This window comes from Leptosomus discolor, chromosome Z (genome assembly GCF_034619465.1).
Source record: "Leptosomus discolor isolate bLepDis1 chromosome Z, bLepDis1.hap2, whole genome shotgun sequence".
In the NCBI taxonomy this organism is placed as follows: domain Eukaryota; kingdom Metazoa; phylum Chordata; class Aves; order Leptosomiformes; family Leptosomidae; genus Leptosomus; species Leptosomus discolor.
The window spans coordinates 63,564,444-63,583,778 of NC_141419.1; the positions used below are offsets into that span (position 1 = coordinate 63,564,444).

At 36.1% G+C, this 19,335-nt stretch overlaps 1 protein-coding gene across 1 annotated transcript in view; it reads right to left on the reverse strand.

Moving 5' to 3' along the window:
* SMARCA2 (SWI/SNF related BAF chromatin remodeling complex subunit ATPase 2) overlaps positions 1-19,335 on the reverse strand; it is a 101,421-nt gene that overhangs the window by 22,733 nt on the left and 59,353 nt on the right. The window contains exons 26-27 of the mRNA XM_086480570.1: positions 18,335-18,412; positions 13,240-13,458 (exon numbers count right to left, since the gene is read on the reverse strand). Of these exons, the coding sequence (XP_086336696.1) occupies positions 13,240-13,458; positions 18,335-18,412 (297 nt within the window). The remainder of the gene's footprint in view (positions 1-13,239; positions 13,459-18,334; positions 18,413-19,335) is intronic.

Here is a 19,335-nt window from a genome sequence, read left to right on the forward strand (position 1 = left end):
ATGCTACAGCAGAGATGTCAGTATACTACAGATAAAGACTCTGAACAGAAGAATGCCATAATACTTGACAATTAGACAAGAGGGCATAAGATACTCTATCAACAGTGCAATGACTAAATACCTGAAGAAAGGATTGATGAAGAGTTATTTTAACAGAATTCCCTCTCCTTGCTGGATAGAGCTGCAGAACAGATTTACCAGATCAATTTTGCTGGGACTAAACTAAAACAGAGTATAGATTAAAATCTGCCAAAGGCAAAGAACTAGTGAATACATTCAGATTTCCTTGCTTTCACTGCTGACTCCATTTCCTCCACAAAAGAAATATTCCAAAAAGTCTCCATCCAGCACTTAAGTAGAAACAGAATTACTGGTTGGTTTTTTTGGTTTTTTTTTTTCAAAAAACCCCTGCAAACAAAATGCAAATATTGCAAAAACACATTAACTTGTAATAAATAGTCTTCTCAGATATGCTGAACTTCCACAAACTAAGGAAACTGAGTCCTTCAGCTGTATAGTTTATCAGTCAAGATCTGTATCTTCACATCGCTAAAACCTGAAGATAAGATTCTTCTCTGTTTTGCATTTGAAAACTATTAATAGTTGTTTAATTATTTGCACAGAAACTCCAGGTGCTTATTTTTAATTTAAGGAAAACAACAATGCAAATTATAAACAGTTTTTCCTGGCATTTTGAATTAAAGACTGATACCAAAAAGACCCGAAAGAACGATGCAAGAACATACTTGGCTTTAAAGAGAATGGTTTCAACCAAAGCAACAAAGCATTACATTAGAAAAAAAAAAGTATCTATTTTAAATATTTATAGGATCAAAGCTTTTATCTCCAGTGTTTTCTTTCTGGTTTGAGAAGAATATTTCAGATAAAATATCCTAATAATTAATCCTCATGTAAAATATCTTAATGTTTAAGTTTAATCTTTAGGGTAACAATTACTAAGTAAAGCATCATACAGAGCCAGCACCGATTAACCCGCTCCAAGTTATGGTAAACTACATTTGCATAATAAACTATATTGACATAAATTTTCTTCTTTCAAAAGTGAAATCTGGTTTAAAAAAAAAAAAATTCAATAATTAGTCTCATTCCTCCCTCCCCGAAAAGGCAAACAACGATTGTAAATGGAACCACTCAAACTGATTTTGCACCTATGAGCTTTTCATAAACTTTGGGCTCAAAAAGACTGAAGAGCACAATAATTAATGATGATACCAACATGCATAGCCTGCTCAGGTAGCACAAATGCTCTGTTAGAGAGAAGGAAGTGGGTGATAAAGAGGAACAACTGTGTCATGCTGACTATAAAGATGCTTTGCTTAACCAATCAGAGCACTGAGAAAATACATGCTCACTGTATTAAGACACTGAATGTGGAACTTCCAAAAATAATCACTATTCTGTGGTCTACAGCTACTCAGCCACACTCCTAAAAGATCTACAGAACTCTCTAATTATCTTCTGCAGTTTTCAAAAGTAAGTGCGATTTAGTCTTCCCATTTGACATACAAATGTACTTTATGTCTTGTTAAGAAGACTTATTTTGAACAGCCTCTTGACCAAGCCAATTTAACCTAGAAGGCAGCAGAAAGGGGGGGGTGGGGGTGGAACCCAAATGAATTCTATACCAGAAACTATTGATATCAACCTCTTACTTTTTATCACTGAACTGTTTTGATGTGGTGGGGTTTTTTTGTTTGGTCTTTTTTTCCCCCAATCTTCTCCCTTTCTTTTTTAGAAAGCTACATCACCTGCTGAACAACTCTTGTCACTTGGAGTAAAAGCCTGTTTCTAAACAGTGAAAAAAGTCTCTCATTCAAGACTGGAGGACAATATATAAAGGACTTGTGAAATACTGCACATGAAAGCTGCCAGATGATAAACAAACATTCTGAAAAGGATGTTATAATAGTATTTCTGAACTAGATGGTGTCCTGTATATTTCAGATTGCCTTCAGATTTCTCAGAACCTTATACTAGTGACTCAAAGAGTAAATGTTGTTAACACATTGGCATTGAAAACAGTTGCAGGTATCTTTGGCAGTATAGTTAGAAGTAAAATATACAGACTGAATGAGAACTAACTAACTTAAGAAAGACACTGCAAGACTATTGATTATGAAAATACTGCAGGCAAATTTATGGCAGAAAAAAATAATAATCTTTACAGTTGTAAAGGAATACACTTAATGTGACCAAAACTATCTTTCAAGACTTATCAAGATTTATCAGAATTAATTTTAGTTTGCAATCGTTACTTCAAATAACTAAATAACAACAAACCAGGAAATAACTATGATTAAGCCATGGTGTATGTGTTTTTAAAGTTAATATGATACAAGTTTTTCTATACATACTTGCTTTTTAAATTGTTTGGAGAAAATGATCAATTATTTAATATGCATACATTAAGATAATATTCAGTTGATATAATTGCGATGCATAAAAATGGCAATTTGCTTTTGTACGTTCCCTTTTGTCTACAAGACACTACCAAGTCATGAGTTGCTACACTTTTTCTTCTGTACAGAAGGTGCTGGTTACTTCAAGTCTCCTTTGCCAAAAGTGTATCAGATCAAAAACCAAAGATGAAGAATTATAAGAACCTCTTAACAAGTCTGATAAGGACAGCAAAAATCTAGGGTTTTTTGATGACTGCAGGTGCCAAAGGCATGCTGAAGTAAAATGGATGAGCAGGAAATCCAAGAAAATCTCAAACCTGAACTCAAGTGGGAAACATTTTATTTCACACTAATCACACAGAGGTCATGTTTAGGAAAGATTCCAAATAAGTCTTCCTTGGTACCTGCTACAGTCTTTCCATTTGTGAACGATTTATTGCATGCAATCTTCACCAGCGCAGAAGAACAGCTGATGGAAGACACTCGTTTCCTGACTTCAGATTCACAAGCATTATATCTTGAAGCAAAATCTAACATGACAGAGACACTTCATTTCTTCCCTTTTATCTTGTTCAGTATGAAGGAGATGCCTATATTTGTTGCATAGACAGGATTCTTGAATGTTTAGTGACTTTTTTCAGTGAGGAACAGTAGAAGGGGAAGGTTTTCTTCCTTTTTTACCTTTATCAGCATTTTCTCCCTGATTTACCCAGAATTGTGACTCAGGAAAGCCTATTTCAGCAGTGTAGAGGACAGTATACTGACAAAGGTGTTGTGAGATAATTGGTACTCCAGTTACGCTTTTTTTCTTGACCAAGTACATTATATTCCCCAGAAGAGGGGGCAAGGAAAATTAATTTAATGAGAAAATTACCTTTTCTGAGGGGTGGTAAGGGGAGGTGGCGGAAATTACTTTTCTCACTTTTTCCTAAATTTCTTTAAAATAGCGAGCAGTCAACAGCACAGCACTTTTCTGTCCTACAACAGGAGATATTATCTTTTTCTTGGCATCTCACAGTTTAGAAGGAAAATAAAATCAAGGTTGTATTGGCTTAGTTTGTACTGTAGGTTTTGCTTCCAGGTCTTCCTTCCCTGGGCTAAAATAAAACTTCTACTGGAAGGATGTATCATTCTATTGTACTTCTGATATTAATTTTTTCTTCAATTTTTGATGATTTGCTAAAATAGTTGATTAGTTAGTTTAGAACTTAGCAATAAAACTTAAGACAATTTAGTGGTATTCCTGGTAACCACTACATTCCATTCAGGCTCACAGACAAATATCACAGAGCAGGAGGAAACAAGCTGCAATAAATTCATGAAGATATTCAAACAATAAAGACCAAATCCCAAATCAAGGAAAAACAGGAATTCTACAGTATTCCAAGGATTTACTGGCTCCCAGTCAGATAAAACATTGTTTATTTTACAAGGGAGATCATAAATACAAAAAACAATCAGAAACACATTCACTTCTGCCTACTAATGAACACTTATGCAGGATGGCTTCTCTTCTCAGTCTTCAGACTAGTATTTCCTGTTGCAGTTTACCTTGTCTTTCACAAAATACTGTTGCAGTTGCCAAAGAGTTTTGGTTTCTTAGCACCATACAATGCTAATTGTTCGGTTGCTTTTTTTTTGTCGTTTGGTTTTGGTTTGGTTTTTTAATCTTGAATAATAGGGCTATTTTTACAGACATTTACCGTTTTTTTTTTTTAACAGACATTATATTCTTCTGTTGTGGAAAAAGGTAGGAAATCTTTACTTTGTAATGTTACATGTCCTGGCAGACTGTCAGTGTGGCTAATGTTTTTGCAGCTCATAATGCTGAGAACTAAAGGCAGACCTCTCACATTTGATCTTGTTCCTTATGAAAAAATTCTCAAAATTCAACCCTTCGAAACAGGAATTAATGGAGTATTTTTTAATTTATTTTTTAAAAAAAACTTTCTTCATCCAAAGTGCATTGCCTCCCTTTTCTTCTGGGGCCCTTCTAACTAAATCAGAAAGACACGTGGTAGAAAGGCAGGGTTTATACCCTCACCAGATCAGTCCTTTGGAAAAAAACTGCAGTCTTGGCTCTTTCCGGGACCTCAGCTGTTCCAGTGAACCTTGCTAACATTTCCAGTGACAGGTATCTTTTCTATGGTAAAAATAAATTTGACAATTTTAAGCACTGGATAAAGGTAAGTAGACAGAACTAACTCTTGTTCTGCAACACACCCAACAGCAGGATACCATATTCTACTAGAAAGTTCCTTACAAAGAACAAGCCACCTTTTCTTCTAGTATGGAAACAACACAACTGAGCACTATAACACAAAGAGATGATTAGCAGGTTTCCAGTGTGACATTACTCATTTTGAGCCAAATCTCTAGCCTTAGAATATGTGAATTATTTGGCTCCCAAGTGAACAGATATCCAGTGATGCCTTCTAATTGCTCAAAAAAATATTAAAAGTGTTTTCTCTCTTTGATCAACAGGTGAGCATATATTTTATGTGTGCCCTGAAACGCTACTGTTCTTAATGACGTAACTTGAGAAGCTTATAGTACAAAGTTTAAACTGGCATTTTTATGCATGTGAAAGTAAAATCAGCTTCTGCCAATAGTCACACCATTAAGTACTTTGTGTGAATATACTTAAATATAAGGGAGAATGTTTTATATGTTTTCTTTCTCAAACAGACTTTTTTTATTCCAAATTTAAAATGTGGAAGATAACCAAATCGGAGCAAAATGGAGAAAATAAATTCAAAACAAAACAGACAAAATATCTTGCCTAAAATAAATATAATGGAAGAAAAAAAAGAACAGCTTTCAGAAACCATTATCGTTTCATTATTTTTCAGAAGATGTTCATAGTATTTGTCATATCTACTTATTCGCAGAAAATGGCTTAAGGATTTTTCCAGTAGCATAGGAAATTGGTTATACAGATCTATCACTATTAATACAGGTACTCTGAGGCAATTATGAATGGGAAGCATGCGATGTTAAGAGAGTATGATATGAGAAAATGTACGGCAAGAGATTAGACTACTCAATTCCTATGCTGGCAAAGGAAAAAAATTTGCTCACCGATAAAGAGTGTTTAAAGAATAAATAGTAAGAGGTAGCCCTTTAAGACTATTCCAATATAGTTTTTTGTTAACTTTGCGGAACTTGGAGGTTGATAGCATGAAACCAAACTAAGTCAGACTTTGGACAACTTGCTGAGAAAAGCAAAGTTATACGTATCTTGTATGTATTTTATACCAAAACAGTATTTTCTGAGGCTAACTTTTAGCAGTGATGCAGCAAGTTTCGTGTTTTCAGGATGGTTCTAAAGCTGCAGTTATCAGACTGGGGCAGGACTTGGGTAGAGCTTGACCCTTTAATATGTGTATCACAGATGAAAAGCAAAAATCTATCTGTCTAGAAGGCCTTTTTGGTCTTCTGGGATAAACTGCAATGCAAATCACAGTCTGATATGCAAAAACTATTACCTAAGCAAAGGCTAACTGAAGGATACAAAGAAGATTCCTGGAAAGGCAATAAGGCTTAAGAGAAAGTTAAGTTTCTCAACAGAATAATGTATTGTATAGTGTAAGTGCGTACGTGAAAAACTAAAGTAAGGCTGTAAGCAGCAACAAAGTCCTATGGTTCTGAGTTTGAAATCCAGCTAAAAATATTTATTGTCAGATGCAACTGAAAAGAATACACAAAGGATACCCACTAAACTTCAATTTGTAACACTCTAAACTCAACAATTTCAGAGTACAGGATGAAATTACAGAGTTACGTTTCCTGGAAAACTTTTTTAGGCTTTTCCTTTTTTTAAAGTTAAAATTCCACTGCTAGAGTAGGGAAATACACTGTTTTACTCATATCAAGCAGAGTACTTCAAGATGACTCAGGAAGTGAAATTGAAGCCTAAGGGCTTCCACTCACCACATGCGTAAGGACACGCTAAGCAATTTTTGAGGAGTTCAGTCTGAAACTTCCCTGTTCTTCCATATTTGCTAGGTTAGTACTTCCATACTTTTTTACATACAAGAAGAGACAAATTGCTTTCTTTTAAGTTTTGGGTTTCTATAGAAGAAGCAGAGCTCTGCCTACATTACTTTCACCTGTTATGCCTCCTGCTCGGAAAATATTGGTGTGAAGTTTCCCATCACCCACTCAGGTCTGTCTTCAAAAGACAGCACTTGACAATAATGGTCTCTCAATTTGCTCCTGATGACAAGGCAAAATATTAAATGCTTTCATTTTTGCAGAGTGAATAAATACTTTGGCCACAATATATACTTGGAAAGGTATCAGTAACTTCTTACCCATGTTGTAAATGCAAATCAACATATGAAAACTGCCTCTATTCAAAAGTTTGATAGGTGGCAAAATGTCCCCTACTGCCTATGACCTATCATCGTTACTGTCAAGGCATGTCAGAGAACATAGCAACGCAGTGGACCCAAGAACTAAAACATTTGCTGCTACTCTGTCCATTGCCAAATGCCCCTAGCAACAGTAATGTTTTTAACTTTTAATACAGACTTTCTTTTTTTGTGGATTTTGTCAAGTATTTAATTATTGCTTGTGTTTCAGTTTTGGAAGTTGATTTGAATTTTGACCATCCCCATGAAGAGTATTTCAGTCATCTTAACCACAGGGCCTAATTTTTTCATGCAAATTTTTGCACTGGAAACAGTAATAATATAACAAAGCCTAAAATAGAGATTTTTAATTCATGGTTGCCAAGCTATATAAACTTGCTATGTCAGAAAAGTATAACTATTTCAAAGAAAATGCAGTTTATTTTAGTCTAATGTTAATAAAACTAGTCACATTTTTTGAAAACACAGAAAGGTGTTTATATAACATTATTATTCTTATGTTTTCTAGGGCAGAATATACGTATAATTCCAATCAAAACTCTCTTCCAATTTGTTATGGTACTTTACAGGTAACATCATATGGCAAAAATCACAGACTAAAAAAAAAGAATCCTATGAAAATATGGCAAGATGCTTTACTGACAGGTATTCCTCCGAAACAGCTGTTCGGATTTCCTGACCTGAGGTCTTTCTCACACAGAAACTATTTCTAAAACACTAAAAATTGACTTACTGAGAATATCTCTCAAGTATCAAAGAAGCATTTCAAAGTACTTTGTTAGATTCCAAAAGTAACACTCTCAATCCTGCCTCCAGATTCTGAGAAAGATACCCAGAGTGTAAATCAGGTTATTTTCTTTATAAAGTAACAAACTGACCTTGCCAAAAAAAGAATCAAAACTATCAGGTAGATGCATTTAAATCCCTCTCATACATTAAAAACCAAGAAACGCCCCTTTCATCTAAACTGCTACATTAGTTTTAATTTCACTGTAACTTAAAAGTAGCCATTTCTTCCCTTTTCTTAAATAGATTCTGAACTGATTTTCCTGAAAGGGGCACGAAAGACAGTAATACTTATAACATAAAAATGGCTGGCTTAGTGAGGCCTTCAAGTCATGTCCAACTTCCTAATCCTTCAAGAAATCAGCTTTCACATGAATAAAACTTACCAGCCTCACCTTGCACATTAAAAAAGACCAGGACGCCCCAGGTGATCACTGGTCACAAAACAGACAACACCCTGTGACAGTGGACTTTTTAAGCCTCCTGTGACAAAGTCTTTTAAATGTGACTTGTTTTCCCCTACAGCTTAACATATTCAATTGGATCTGCAATTCAATACTACACAGCACTGTTTAGATCAGAATGCAATTTTCTTCAGATGCCCTCGGCAAATACTCACTTACTCAACTGTTAAACAGGTTTAGCAGCAAGTCAGGAAACTTTGCAAATGTAAACAGAAATGGTATAACGGAGTAAGGAAGAGAGAAAACCAGGATGGAGGGGTATCATGTACATGAACTATGCAGATAAACTATGCACTGGGTAAAAGGTTATTTCTTTTCTCCCTCTTCACAGAATCTCAGCCTTCAATATAGATGATCTAAAAAAACCATCATTACAATTAAAAATAACAACTAGTAGATGAAAAGTGAAGCTAAAACAATTTTCAAATTTAATACTGTTTTTCCACACAGCTATTTCAGTATCTAACAAAGACTACTGTAAGATCAAATGTCACTGTGACAGTTTACAAAACCATGTCTTAAATATCTTCTTGGTATTGATTCTGAAGCTGTATACATAAAAGTGAAGTTCCCCCAGAAAAACAAACTGAACTGAAAAACTCCTAGTAATTTATGTCAAGTTGTAGTCACGACCTGGCTCAACTTTACTACCTCTGATGCCAGACCTGACTTTTAACAGACTATTCAAGAGCGTGTAAAATCAAAAAGTTATGTAAAGTTCCAGCTGTTGAGAAAAAAGTTGAAAACATGCCCAACATTTTCCTGCTAGGTAGTTTGATTTATTATATAACATATTTACCTTATTCAGTAAATATACACAAAAAAGCAAATAAAATTTATATCACAATTATGTTAAACAGTATTCACCAGATATTCTGTTAGTGTGAAAGGCAGCATTGGTTTTCTTTACATATAAATCAGATCAACTAATTACAGACCAAATGCTTAATGTAACTTACAATATTTAAATCAGCAAAACAAGTGGTCCACAACAGCTGACTTTCACATGCCTGCATGAGGTAAATGAGACACTGCTCATTTTGAACTCAAATACGCTTCCCTGGCCAACGTGTGAAGCTATTTCAAATGAACTGCACAACTAGAGAATAAAAATTTATTTTTTATTCCTGAATGAGAAGCTCAATCTAGGCACAACTGCCTTGAGTCTTGTAACTACTCAAACAAATCCTCTGATTCTAGAAGCCTGCCCTAATCAATGTAGTCCTTAATAGATGACCCTTCTAGAAAATAATCTGCCGTGGGATCCAGCAAAGTATTTTGCAGTACTGTTAGAAGTGGTGCAGGGACAGAATCTGCTAGAGCATGAAATATTTCCAGAATACCGATGCTTCATAGTATCAGGCAGCAGACTCCTCCTTCTTGGGTGGTTGGGATTTTTTTGGGGGTGGTTTTTTTTGTGTTTTTTTTTTTTTTTTTTTTTTTTTTTAAGGAAACATGGTTGTCATGCCAACAGTTACAGAACAGCAGGCTGCAGCGACAGCTAGTGATGAAGCCCATCAAGTGCCTTACAGCTTCCCTGGGAGGCTGTTATTGAATTAGAGGTTGTTCAGGGCAGCAGCACAAATCTCACTAAATACTGTGTATGTCCACAGATCTGGCTTCTGTAATTATTTTGTTTCCTGCTTCCAAACTCAGGTACTTGACATCCTAGCAAGGAGGGAGCTGACATACTTGGTCAGTATACATGCATGCATACTGACTTTGAGGTGTATGGGAGATCCTGTGGCGATCTGCCATGGCCTCAACTAGACTCTTCAGTGTTTGGTCTATTAGCAGAGGTGTCAGGGTCTAACTGAAAAGGAGCAGGTAGCTTATCTCTGCAGTCCAAGTTGTGGCTGCTGATTGAGGCAAAACTTGTTGGAAAAGAGACCTAGTCAACTTCCCCAAAACGCACAAAGGACTGGATATTGTTATTATGAAACCAACTTGCTAGTCAGAAATGCAAAGATTTACTCCAGAGAACCACTTGAGAAGATAGCTGCAAAGGTCTAACAGCAACCACTGCAAGAGAAGAAATAAGGGGCATCCCATGCTGCTGCTAAATAACTCTCATTCTGCTGTAACACTGCAATAAAAACAGAACTATCTATAGTTACCTTTGGAGAATGTCATGATACAGAACATAAGTAAAAGGGTGTCTTAAGAATTAAAGTATCATTCTTAATTCAGAACCTACTAGCTTTTCTATTTTTTCCAGTTTTACTGATACATGTAGTTCACTGCATCTAAGTTAACATCAAATGATTAATTCGAAGTTTTCATGCAGTACACATGATACTGTCACCTTACAAGTTACAGTGACAAAACCACAAGACACAAATGCTTATAATCCACCACGATTTTAGATGTTTATATGGTTACAGATTCCCTTGAAGATATTGTACAATATTATTATTGCTTTTTCTACAATCTTCCAGAGATGTTATCACAGAAAACGACAAACGCTTAAATTTCCAAGGAAGACATAAAACCGATGGTGGTGGGAGGCCAATGGGTGTGACAAAGAACTCTTGTTTTACACACGCACACGCAGAAAATAGGATCATGAAAAACCCAGAATACTTGACTTAGATTTCAGTACCCACCCAACAGAAAGGAGTTTTTATTCTAAACTTCCATAAGCAGTGTTATACTACAAATATAATTCCTCTGAATAAAGAGTCTAAAAAATATTAGTAATTCCTAAACTTGCATTTGTCTCAACAAACTCTCAAGTCCACCTGAAAGCCTAAGCTGAAATATGTATAAAATAGAGTCACAGTAGCGACTGCAACACACCGTGAAGCAATCTGACTTAGCCTTAACTTAGCTAATTTGAGAACTTGCTTAATAACTCAATAGGGAGGAGGAAGGAGACTAATTTTTCTCAACAGAATAACAGCTATGTTGAAAAAGGGGTAGTATATCTACCATTTTGACTAGCAAGGTTTCTGAGCTGCCTCACACAACAGTCTCAGAAGCAAACAACAAAAATAATTGCTATCAAGCAAATGGGGAACTGGTAAGAAATTGTTTTCAGAATAGTCCTTAAGGGCTCTATATCAAACAATCCAATGCTTCTCAGTGTTTTTAGTGTCTTTTAGAAGACAGAATAGAAAGTATGCCTACCAAAACTCCAAAGAATGTCAAGCTAACCACAAGTTCACCCGAGGCTTAAAATTCAGCATAAAGTCTGTGAAGAAAACTTGGATATCACTGAGCAGGGGCATATGCTAAATCCTTTTACTAGGCAGGAAAGACCAACTGTACAAAACAGCATCCTGAAAAACTGGCCAGGAAGTAGATTCACCGAAAAGGATTAAGGGCTTATACTACATCAAAAATTTATCACGAGTCAATACCTTTACTATTAAGAAAATGAAATACTGGATCATGAGGTGCAAGTATCCTAGAAGTCATGCAAAAGAACTCCTCCTTCTTATTCAAATGAGGCTGCACCTGGAATTTCGATGTCCAGCTTTTGACCAAACTTGCAGAAAGACATCAGTCACATTTGAACAGTTAAGGGAAATCAGTGAAAAGAATCAAGAGATCTAGAAAACAGGAACTATGGGAAAAGAGTGAATCAGCAGTGGCTGTTAATCTTAAGAACTGACTGAAGAGGGAAACAACTCTTCTATAACATAAAGAAATGTTAAAAAAAGAAAGGTACAGGCTGTTTTGCACGACCAGAGTGATTAGAATAAGAAATAATTTGCTTAAATTCCAACAAGAAAATTCAGATAAAATATAAGAGAAAGACAAACAGTTAAAACACATTCCTCTGTGGACTTCGAAATTCACTACTAGGGGAAGGCCTTGAAGAACAGATCAGATGAATATCTATTATAAGTTACACAGGACTAGCTGATTCCACCCTGAGTAGGAAGGTGGATTAGATGATTTTTTTCAGGCTGTCATTTTTGACAGTAAAGCACTTAACACAAGTATCAGAGCCAACTCAAGACACAAAACATGCAAGCCAAAGCTAACTTCATGTTGCCATAGCCAGAGTATTCCATCATTAAAAACAATTAGCTTAAAATGACTTTGAGTAGATGTACATTATACTGCAAGCACTTCCACTGTAGGAAAGGGTAAATGTTCGAGAATACAGACAGGCGTTTATGTCTCTGCATTTTTCTTCTCCACTGAATACTTGAAAATGCCAAGTAGCAAACTCCTGTAGTTTCATAACTTGCTTAGATTTACAGCTGACGCATAATTCAAACCTTTGCTCCCCTAAGCTTTACACCCAGCAGCAGAATCTGGATCAGCTCTTAGCATAGTACTGCACAATGCATTCTTACAAACATCACATTTACAACTCTATCTCCATGTTGGCATTAAGTCTGTAATTATTCTACAATTAAAACTTACTCTGTCATATCATGTAGACTAGTCTTGCACATACAATACTCTATCTATATGTTTTGGAAATCATAACTTTACCAAATTTCCTGGTTTTGAAAAGACTTTGCCACAATCAGTCCTCACCTCCTTACCACCCATTACTACCATTCTAAAACGGCACATATATTAGAATTCATTAGATGTGTATTTTGCGGAAGAACAGCAAGAATCCTCAATTACAACAAAATCACAGATAATGGTGTGAGTTAAGTTTAGAACCTTTACTTTCAAGTCTTAAATTCTTTCATAATTTATCAAGGGGTTTGAACTCAGTTGAGCCAAGAAATAAATGCTCAGGACCTGGAAATGAAACTGCATGAGAGAAAGAAGACTGATGTTAAAGTTTCCAAATTCTTGAAAGGGTTAAAATCAGGTATTTAAAAAAATAATAAAATTAAGCTTCCGCAGCACAGAAAGCTCTAATATACACTGATCACTGGCCTTCTCCACTGTAAAAGGATTCCTCATATATCTTAAAGATGACGCTTGTGAAAGTGTCTAAGATAGAAGAAATATGTCAAGATCCATGACAATAAATTAGTTGCAATAGAAAGCTACTGTAGTCCTGATTTGGCATTTAGTAACACTGATTTAGGTTTCAGCAATCCAGCTTAAAACTTACTTATGCCTTCAATATAACAGCAAAAGCTGGATAATATGGGTATTTAGGCCTTAACTACTACATTGTGCTCTCCCTGGTGCAGCTGTATAGTCTTCAACAAGATAAAAAAAACATCATAAATGAATAAATTTCAACTGTTAAAAAAAGGGACAACCTACCCGCAGCCATTGTTTCTCGGTGAGAGCATCACTGTAGTCCACATCCCTGCGTTGACGGGATCCTCTTCCAAATATTTTCTCCTCCTCTTCTTCACACGTAAGCCTTTCAACTTCAGCATCATCCTTAATAATCCAGGACGGTAATTCATCCTCTTCCATTAAGCGGGGCTTACGCTTGGGGTTTCTGGCATCCTCCCTGCGACGGTCCATGTCCATGCGCTGCAGTGGCAGTTGGGAAAGGATAAAACAGTTTTAAGGGGAAATATTAAGTGAACCTTGGAAATTCCTGGATATCTAATGATACTTAAAACTTTTAAATCAAGTCCTTCACAGGTACTTCCTTTCCACGATACTTCTAAATACTTCTAAAATGCAATCATAAAGAAGCTACACTTGATGGTTGATTTTCAGTTAAGTTGACTATTCCGTAAATAGCTTTTGCTGAAGCAACCAAGACAACACAGCAGGTAAGTGATACAAAGCAGATCACAATAACACTGTTGTGTTGTGTTAATTAAACATCTCTCTTCCCTTTTTGCACAAGTTTTACGGTTTGTTTGTATTCATAAATGCGATCTGAAAGTACTAATAATTTCTTGACAACATCCCCATAAAGTGTTACTATTATGTAACTAAAAAGAATAACTGAAAACACATTAGCTTTGTAAGCCTGAATATCAGAAGAAAATTTAAAAGCTGGCATTAGAAAAAAGGAATCAAGAGAGAGAAGAAATTCAGAGAAAAGCTTGCCTACACAGTGCCAGAAAGGCAACATGTTTAAACCACTGAATTCTTCCTGATCTTACTGCTATAACAGGCAAAAATCAAAACACATATAAAAATATCAGCTAAGATTAGGTAAAATTTTAAGAATGCTAACAGTTAATGTTAAGACTTTAAGCTAAAATGGAAATAAGCACATAAATTAATTTCCAGTGTGCTGAGCAATTACCTCAGAAAATGGGTATGGATACTCAGGACACATTCCCATGACCTGCTGTACACTCATCAGTGAGGTGCTTTACAATCCTTCTGGGGAACCACCCACTTCTCTCTATCGACTATATGCTCACCTAGGCTCCTATGGTCCTGTGGATCTCGCTTGCATTTTTTAAAGTAGCCCAAATCAGATAATATGAATAGCCTTTTCAAACAGGCCTTCTGAAGAGTCGTAAGTACTTAAACACTCAGCAATCAGTTGCTAAGCAGAGAAAACAAACAGGTGGCCACCGAGCACTTAATTTTCATATTTGAAAAACTGACATAAATAGACTGGCACCAGAATTGGCTGTAGCATCAAAACAGGCTGCTGCTTTGGCCAGTAAAGATTTGTAAAAAGCATTCTCATTTATGTGCAAACCCCTCCCTTGTGTGCATGATGCCGCGCTTACACAGGATGCCAACTAGACGTATCATCCTTCTTTACACCCCTAGCCAAGACACAGACATGCATAAATTCAGAGGTATTATCTAACTATAGGGGCAGCTCAAATACAGCCAAACTTACTAACTTAATATACTTAATACTTATAACTTAATGATGGCACTGTTGCATATGTTGAATCCTCCTTCATCTTGGCACTTCTCAAATACAAGCATTCCCAAAATACTACCTCAGGCACAGCATCTTACAACTGGTCATCATCATCTTGTCTGGCACCCTATCTGATTTCTAAACTCAGTGAAAAGCAGAATGTAAGCTATGTGTCTTCAGTCTGCTGGGGTCCAACTACATTCAGGAAGCAACTATAAATACATGTGGGTTCCCTTCATACTTCACTACCTCAGGCAATGATGAATGGACTGTATAGCCTTTAGTTTTTTATAGCAGACTCCCATATCCCACCTTCTAAAGAGCATCTCATTCAATCTGAATTAATTTCAAAAAGTGTCTCATTCAAGCCACACATGTGGCTTCGTTTCTTGCTAACCTGTCAACCAGCAAGCTGCACTTAGGGAAGGCCCAAATGGGATAGATTTCCCTATTATTTAGCAGAGAACTTCAGGGAAATCGTATTATAATGATATTAAATATATGAAGTGAATGCTGAAACTTCATTTTTTTCTCTGAAGATCATGTTTCTATCTCTAAGACAAAGACTGAACACTAAGGTAGTATATTTTAATAGCTGTTTTGTGAAATAAAAGTGCTTGGGAAGGAAAATTAAAGACACTCCCAGTTAATTTGAGATGTAAGAGATACAAAAGCCACTTTTTTTTTTAGGATAATACTCAAACCACTTTTATCTCTGTGAAACCTCTGATCCTATCTTCCCATGTCTTACCAAAATATCTATTTCCAAACCAGATCTACCTTATTTTATTCTAATTAATAAAGTAGTTGTGTTTACACTCCTCAGTGTCCTCAATGAGGCCTAAACACTGGAAATAAAAAAGGCCCTACTCAACCAATGATGCTTACACATAAGTGAAGAACTTAAGAACTGGCACACTCAAGGCCTAAAACTTCCAGTTCAGAAAAAACACATAGCACTGCTGTCTGTGAACTGTAAATGGTTACCTTAAGCTTTCCAAATTATAACTAAAATAGTCCTTAAAAACCCCCACCCAAGCCACTCAGTGTAAAACCAGTAATTCATACACCCAGCTGCTGCTATCTTGCCATTTCGGATTCAAGGAGTTAAACTGTATTAGCACAACTAGAGTATGGGCACCCATTTGGCCTTTCACTTGAAAGGCATTTTTTACATCAGGAATCTTTACTTAAGCAAATACAATATTAAAAATAACTTAGACATTTTTCCAGGAAGAATAACACTTGTTAAAGCACACTATTATGAAAATACAAGAGTTGGACAGACCACATTGAAACACTGACTTTTCTTTCAATATTTTCCAGAATTTATTACTGTGTGATGAAGTGCCACCATTTGCAACGAACACAAAAGTAGGACACTGTGAGGTTTGAGACTATCTATAGTTTTTACATACGGTAATATAAGTGGAGCCTGTAAAAGTCAGTGGAACAAAGTCCACTTGTACATATCTCCTCTTTCTGAACAGTGTATTTAGCTCTACAGCTACATTTCAAGATCAATGCCAAAGAATACTTCTAGCCCGAAAAGTGACCACAGAACAGCTTCTCAAGGAACCAATCTGCTCTCTTGCCTATTGTTTTGGAATTGCTCTCTTTAAATAAGCAAAATACACACTTTTCCACCTCTAAGCCTAATTAAGTGAACAAAATGTATGTTTTAAGTTTTAAAATTAAGTGATCCATTTTTCTTGGATATTTCAATTTGCTGAATTCTGATTACATCTGCACAACCTTACAGAGGGAATGAGGAAGCACAGGTATCACTGAGGCAAGGCGAATAGAAACCTATTCTTTGTGCTCTTTATCTGACTCTGCAAGACTTAAATATTGATAAAAAGAAAACCATCATGACTGCCTAACTTGTTTTTCTGACTTTGCTTTAATAATTAGTTTACTAAAATGAAAAACAAACTCTTTATTAAAAATTAAAATAATTTCTTAGCCACTAATATTTAACTTCACTGTTTCTATCTTAAGTATTTTCAAATCCCTGCTTTCAAACCATGTTAGCTTTGCATCTTCCAATTTTTATTACCTACTACCAACTCTTCACTTTAAAGAGTTAAAAACTTTAATGTAAATTAATATGAAAAACATAAATTCAGCCCACTCAGTGCTAAAACTGTCTTCACTCTACACCCTCATCTCTTTTACTGAATAGCTGTTAATAGCCTTCAAAGTTAATCCAAAAAGATGAAGTTGTAGAAATTTCCTGCAAACAGACATAAATTCATTAGCTACTTTCAATTCAGGGATTAGTTCTTTACTCCTGGGTCTGAAGGAGAAGTACTGAGAAGCTTTTTCTAGCTGCAAATCCACTTTCCAGGACTCAGGGTACTTTCAGACAATAATTTCATTGAAATTATTCCTTTTGAGTTTTGGATGGCTATCTCTTGGTTTCGGTCATGTAAATCTCCTTACACCCAAATCACTGAAGGGAAGTTTAAAAAGGCAGGTGTCTGTAACCACTCATTTTCTGTGCAGCCTTGCTTTAGGGATTTCAGTTCTTCTAAGAGAACGTTAAATGAAAATTAGCACAAAAGGACTAAACTGGCAAGTCAGCAATGACAAAAGGCACAGCCATACGGGCTTAGCCACCTGTGCACCTGAACAACTGTCACTTATGTAAATAAGGCCCCTGCACCTTTGTGTAAATGAAGTTTTACAGACAAATTCTTGAGGAGAAGATGGTGAGTGATTAAAAACCTGTGGTCCTATCAATGGTCGGTTCTGCAGATACTACCCGACACACTTTCGTTCATGCATATATGAGTGTCTGTCTTGCTCCACCTTGCAGAACAAAGCAGCTTCTGTAGAATTAGGCAGGATGGTGCTTTACCTTCAGTACTCAAGTATGCCCCTGTTGCTATTTCAGCGACTTTCAAAGGTCCTCCAACAATCCTCACATTGTACACACACTAAAAGGCAAGAGCCATGTCTATGCTGACATTTTAGTAATTATTCCATCAGTGTTGTAGCAGCACTAACAAAAAGGGAAGTACTAATAAAAATGAGTTGCTCACATTTGAACCACTGTCACTAGCTCTACTCGGTAACTGTTCAACAGTTGTAGCAGCAGAGATGCACCTAACTGAGCCCTTGACAAAACCGTCAGCAAACCCCAGTTAACTCACAAAGAAAACAGTACTGACAGTCTACTAATTTACTATCTTGTTGAGCTTCTGCAGTTGTCTTTGCCAACTATCATAGCCCAAAAATGGGAAGGAATGTTGAAAAATTTAAGTCTTAGAATTAGCAAGCCAAACTGTGACTATCAGTTTTGCACTGTAAATTTCTCAGGCCATACCAGATGCTTCCTCCAGATCGGCACTGATCCTGCCAGGACCTCTGAAATTTTTCTGTCACGTCAGGAAGTCTGTATTTAAGTAGACTACCCTTTTTTCCTCAGATAAACAATGCAAGTAAATGAAGCCTCTTCCTCCAACCAAGTTTTCCAAAATTTGAATGTCAAAAGGTTAAGGCCTTTGTTAAAACCACTACAGAAGATAATTCTACTTACGATCATAAGTTCCTTACCATAAAGAGATCAAATTCCTCCTCACGTCGAGCAATCATCTGATTCAGAGTCTCATCATCAGGAACTTCATCTTCCTCCTGGTTAAACACAGGGTTAAAGGTATTAGAAAGAAGCTACATGCAACTTGAAGTAACAGCCTCCATCAGGTCAATGTTGCACTGACTGTCCTGTTCAGACATGTGTGAAACAGTCCAAATGAAACTAAAACTCTTAAAGCATTCAGCGATTCAGAAGTAACACAAAATAGACACAATTAGAGAGACAACTGGGAGTTATTACCACCTTCATAAATTGAGAATGAGGAAATGAGCAAATATGCAACCAGGAAATTTTGGGTTGTGGTTTTCCTGGGTCAGAAGCAGAGTTAGTACTTCAGTTAAAATATATGCATTTCCGTTCTGCTGTTATACAGTACTCCCTCAGAAACACCATTCTGCATTATGAGGTCTTCGCTGTTCAAGGAAGGAGAATGAAAGAAAAAGTCCTGGTTAAATGAAAAAAATGAAACATGTCATTATATTAGAAAAAAATTCTGCTGAACCTCTCTTTCTCTTGACCATTTTCTGCTTACAAATTGAGATGTGAACCTCTGACTTCAGATAAAATTAATTATTTCATAAAACCAGAAACAGTCCTTGGAAAAACAATTTAGAACTGTTAAAAATGTTAAAGCTGAACAGCTATGACTTCCACTTTAACACAGCTGGAGTCCACAATGTTCAGTTTCCCTCCCTGTATTATTGGGAAAGCACACAGCATTTCCAATCTGACAACAGGTAAAGTGAAACAATAAAACTACAGACTGGTTCTTATGTAGGGCTTTCTGAACACTATGTTACAGCATGCTGCAGAGTTTTGTAATCTCTCATGTTTCGTACTCAGTGAAATAGTATAGAAAGCTGCATATAGCACCTAAAACCTAACATTCTGTAGCTTTTTTTTTCCCCAGAAATAAACAGGAAAGGCTTTTATCTACACACATGCATCTTATTTTCCCTCC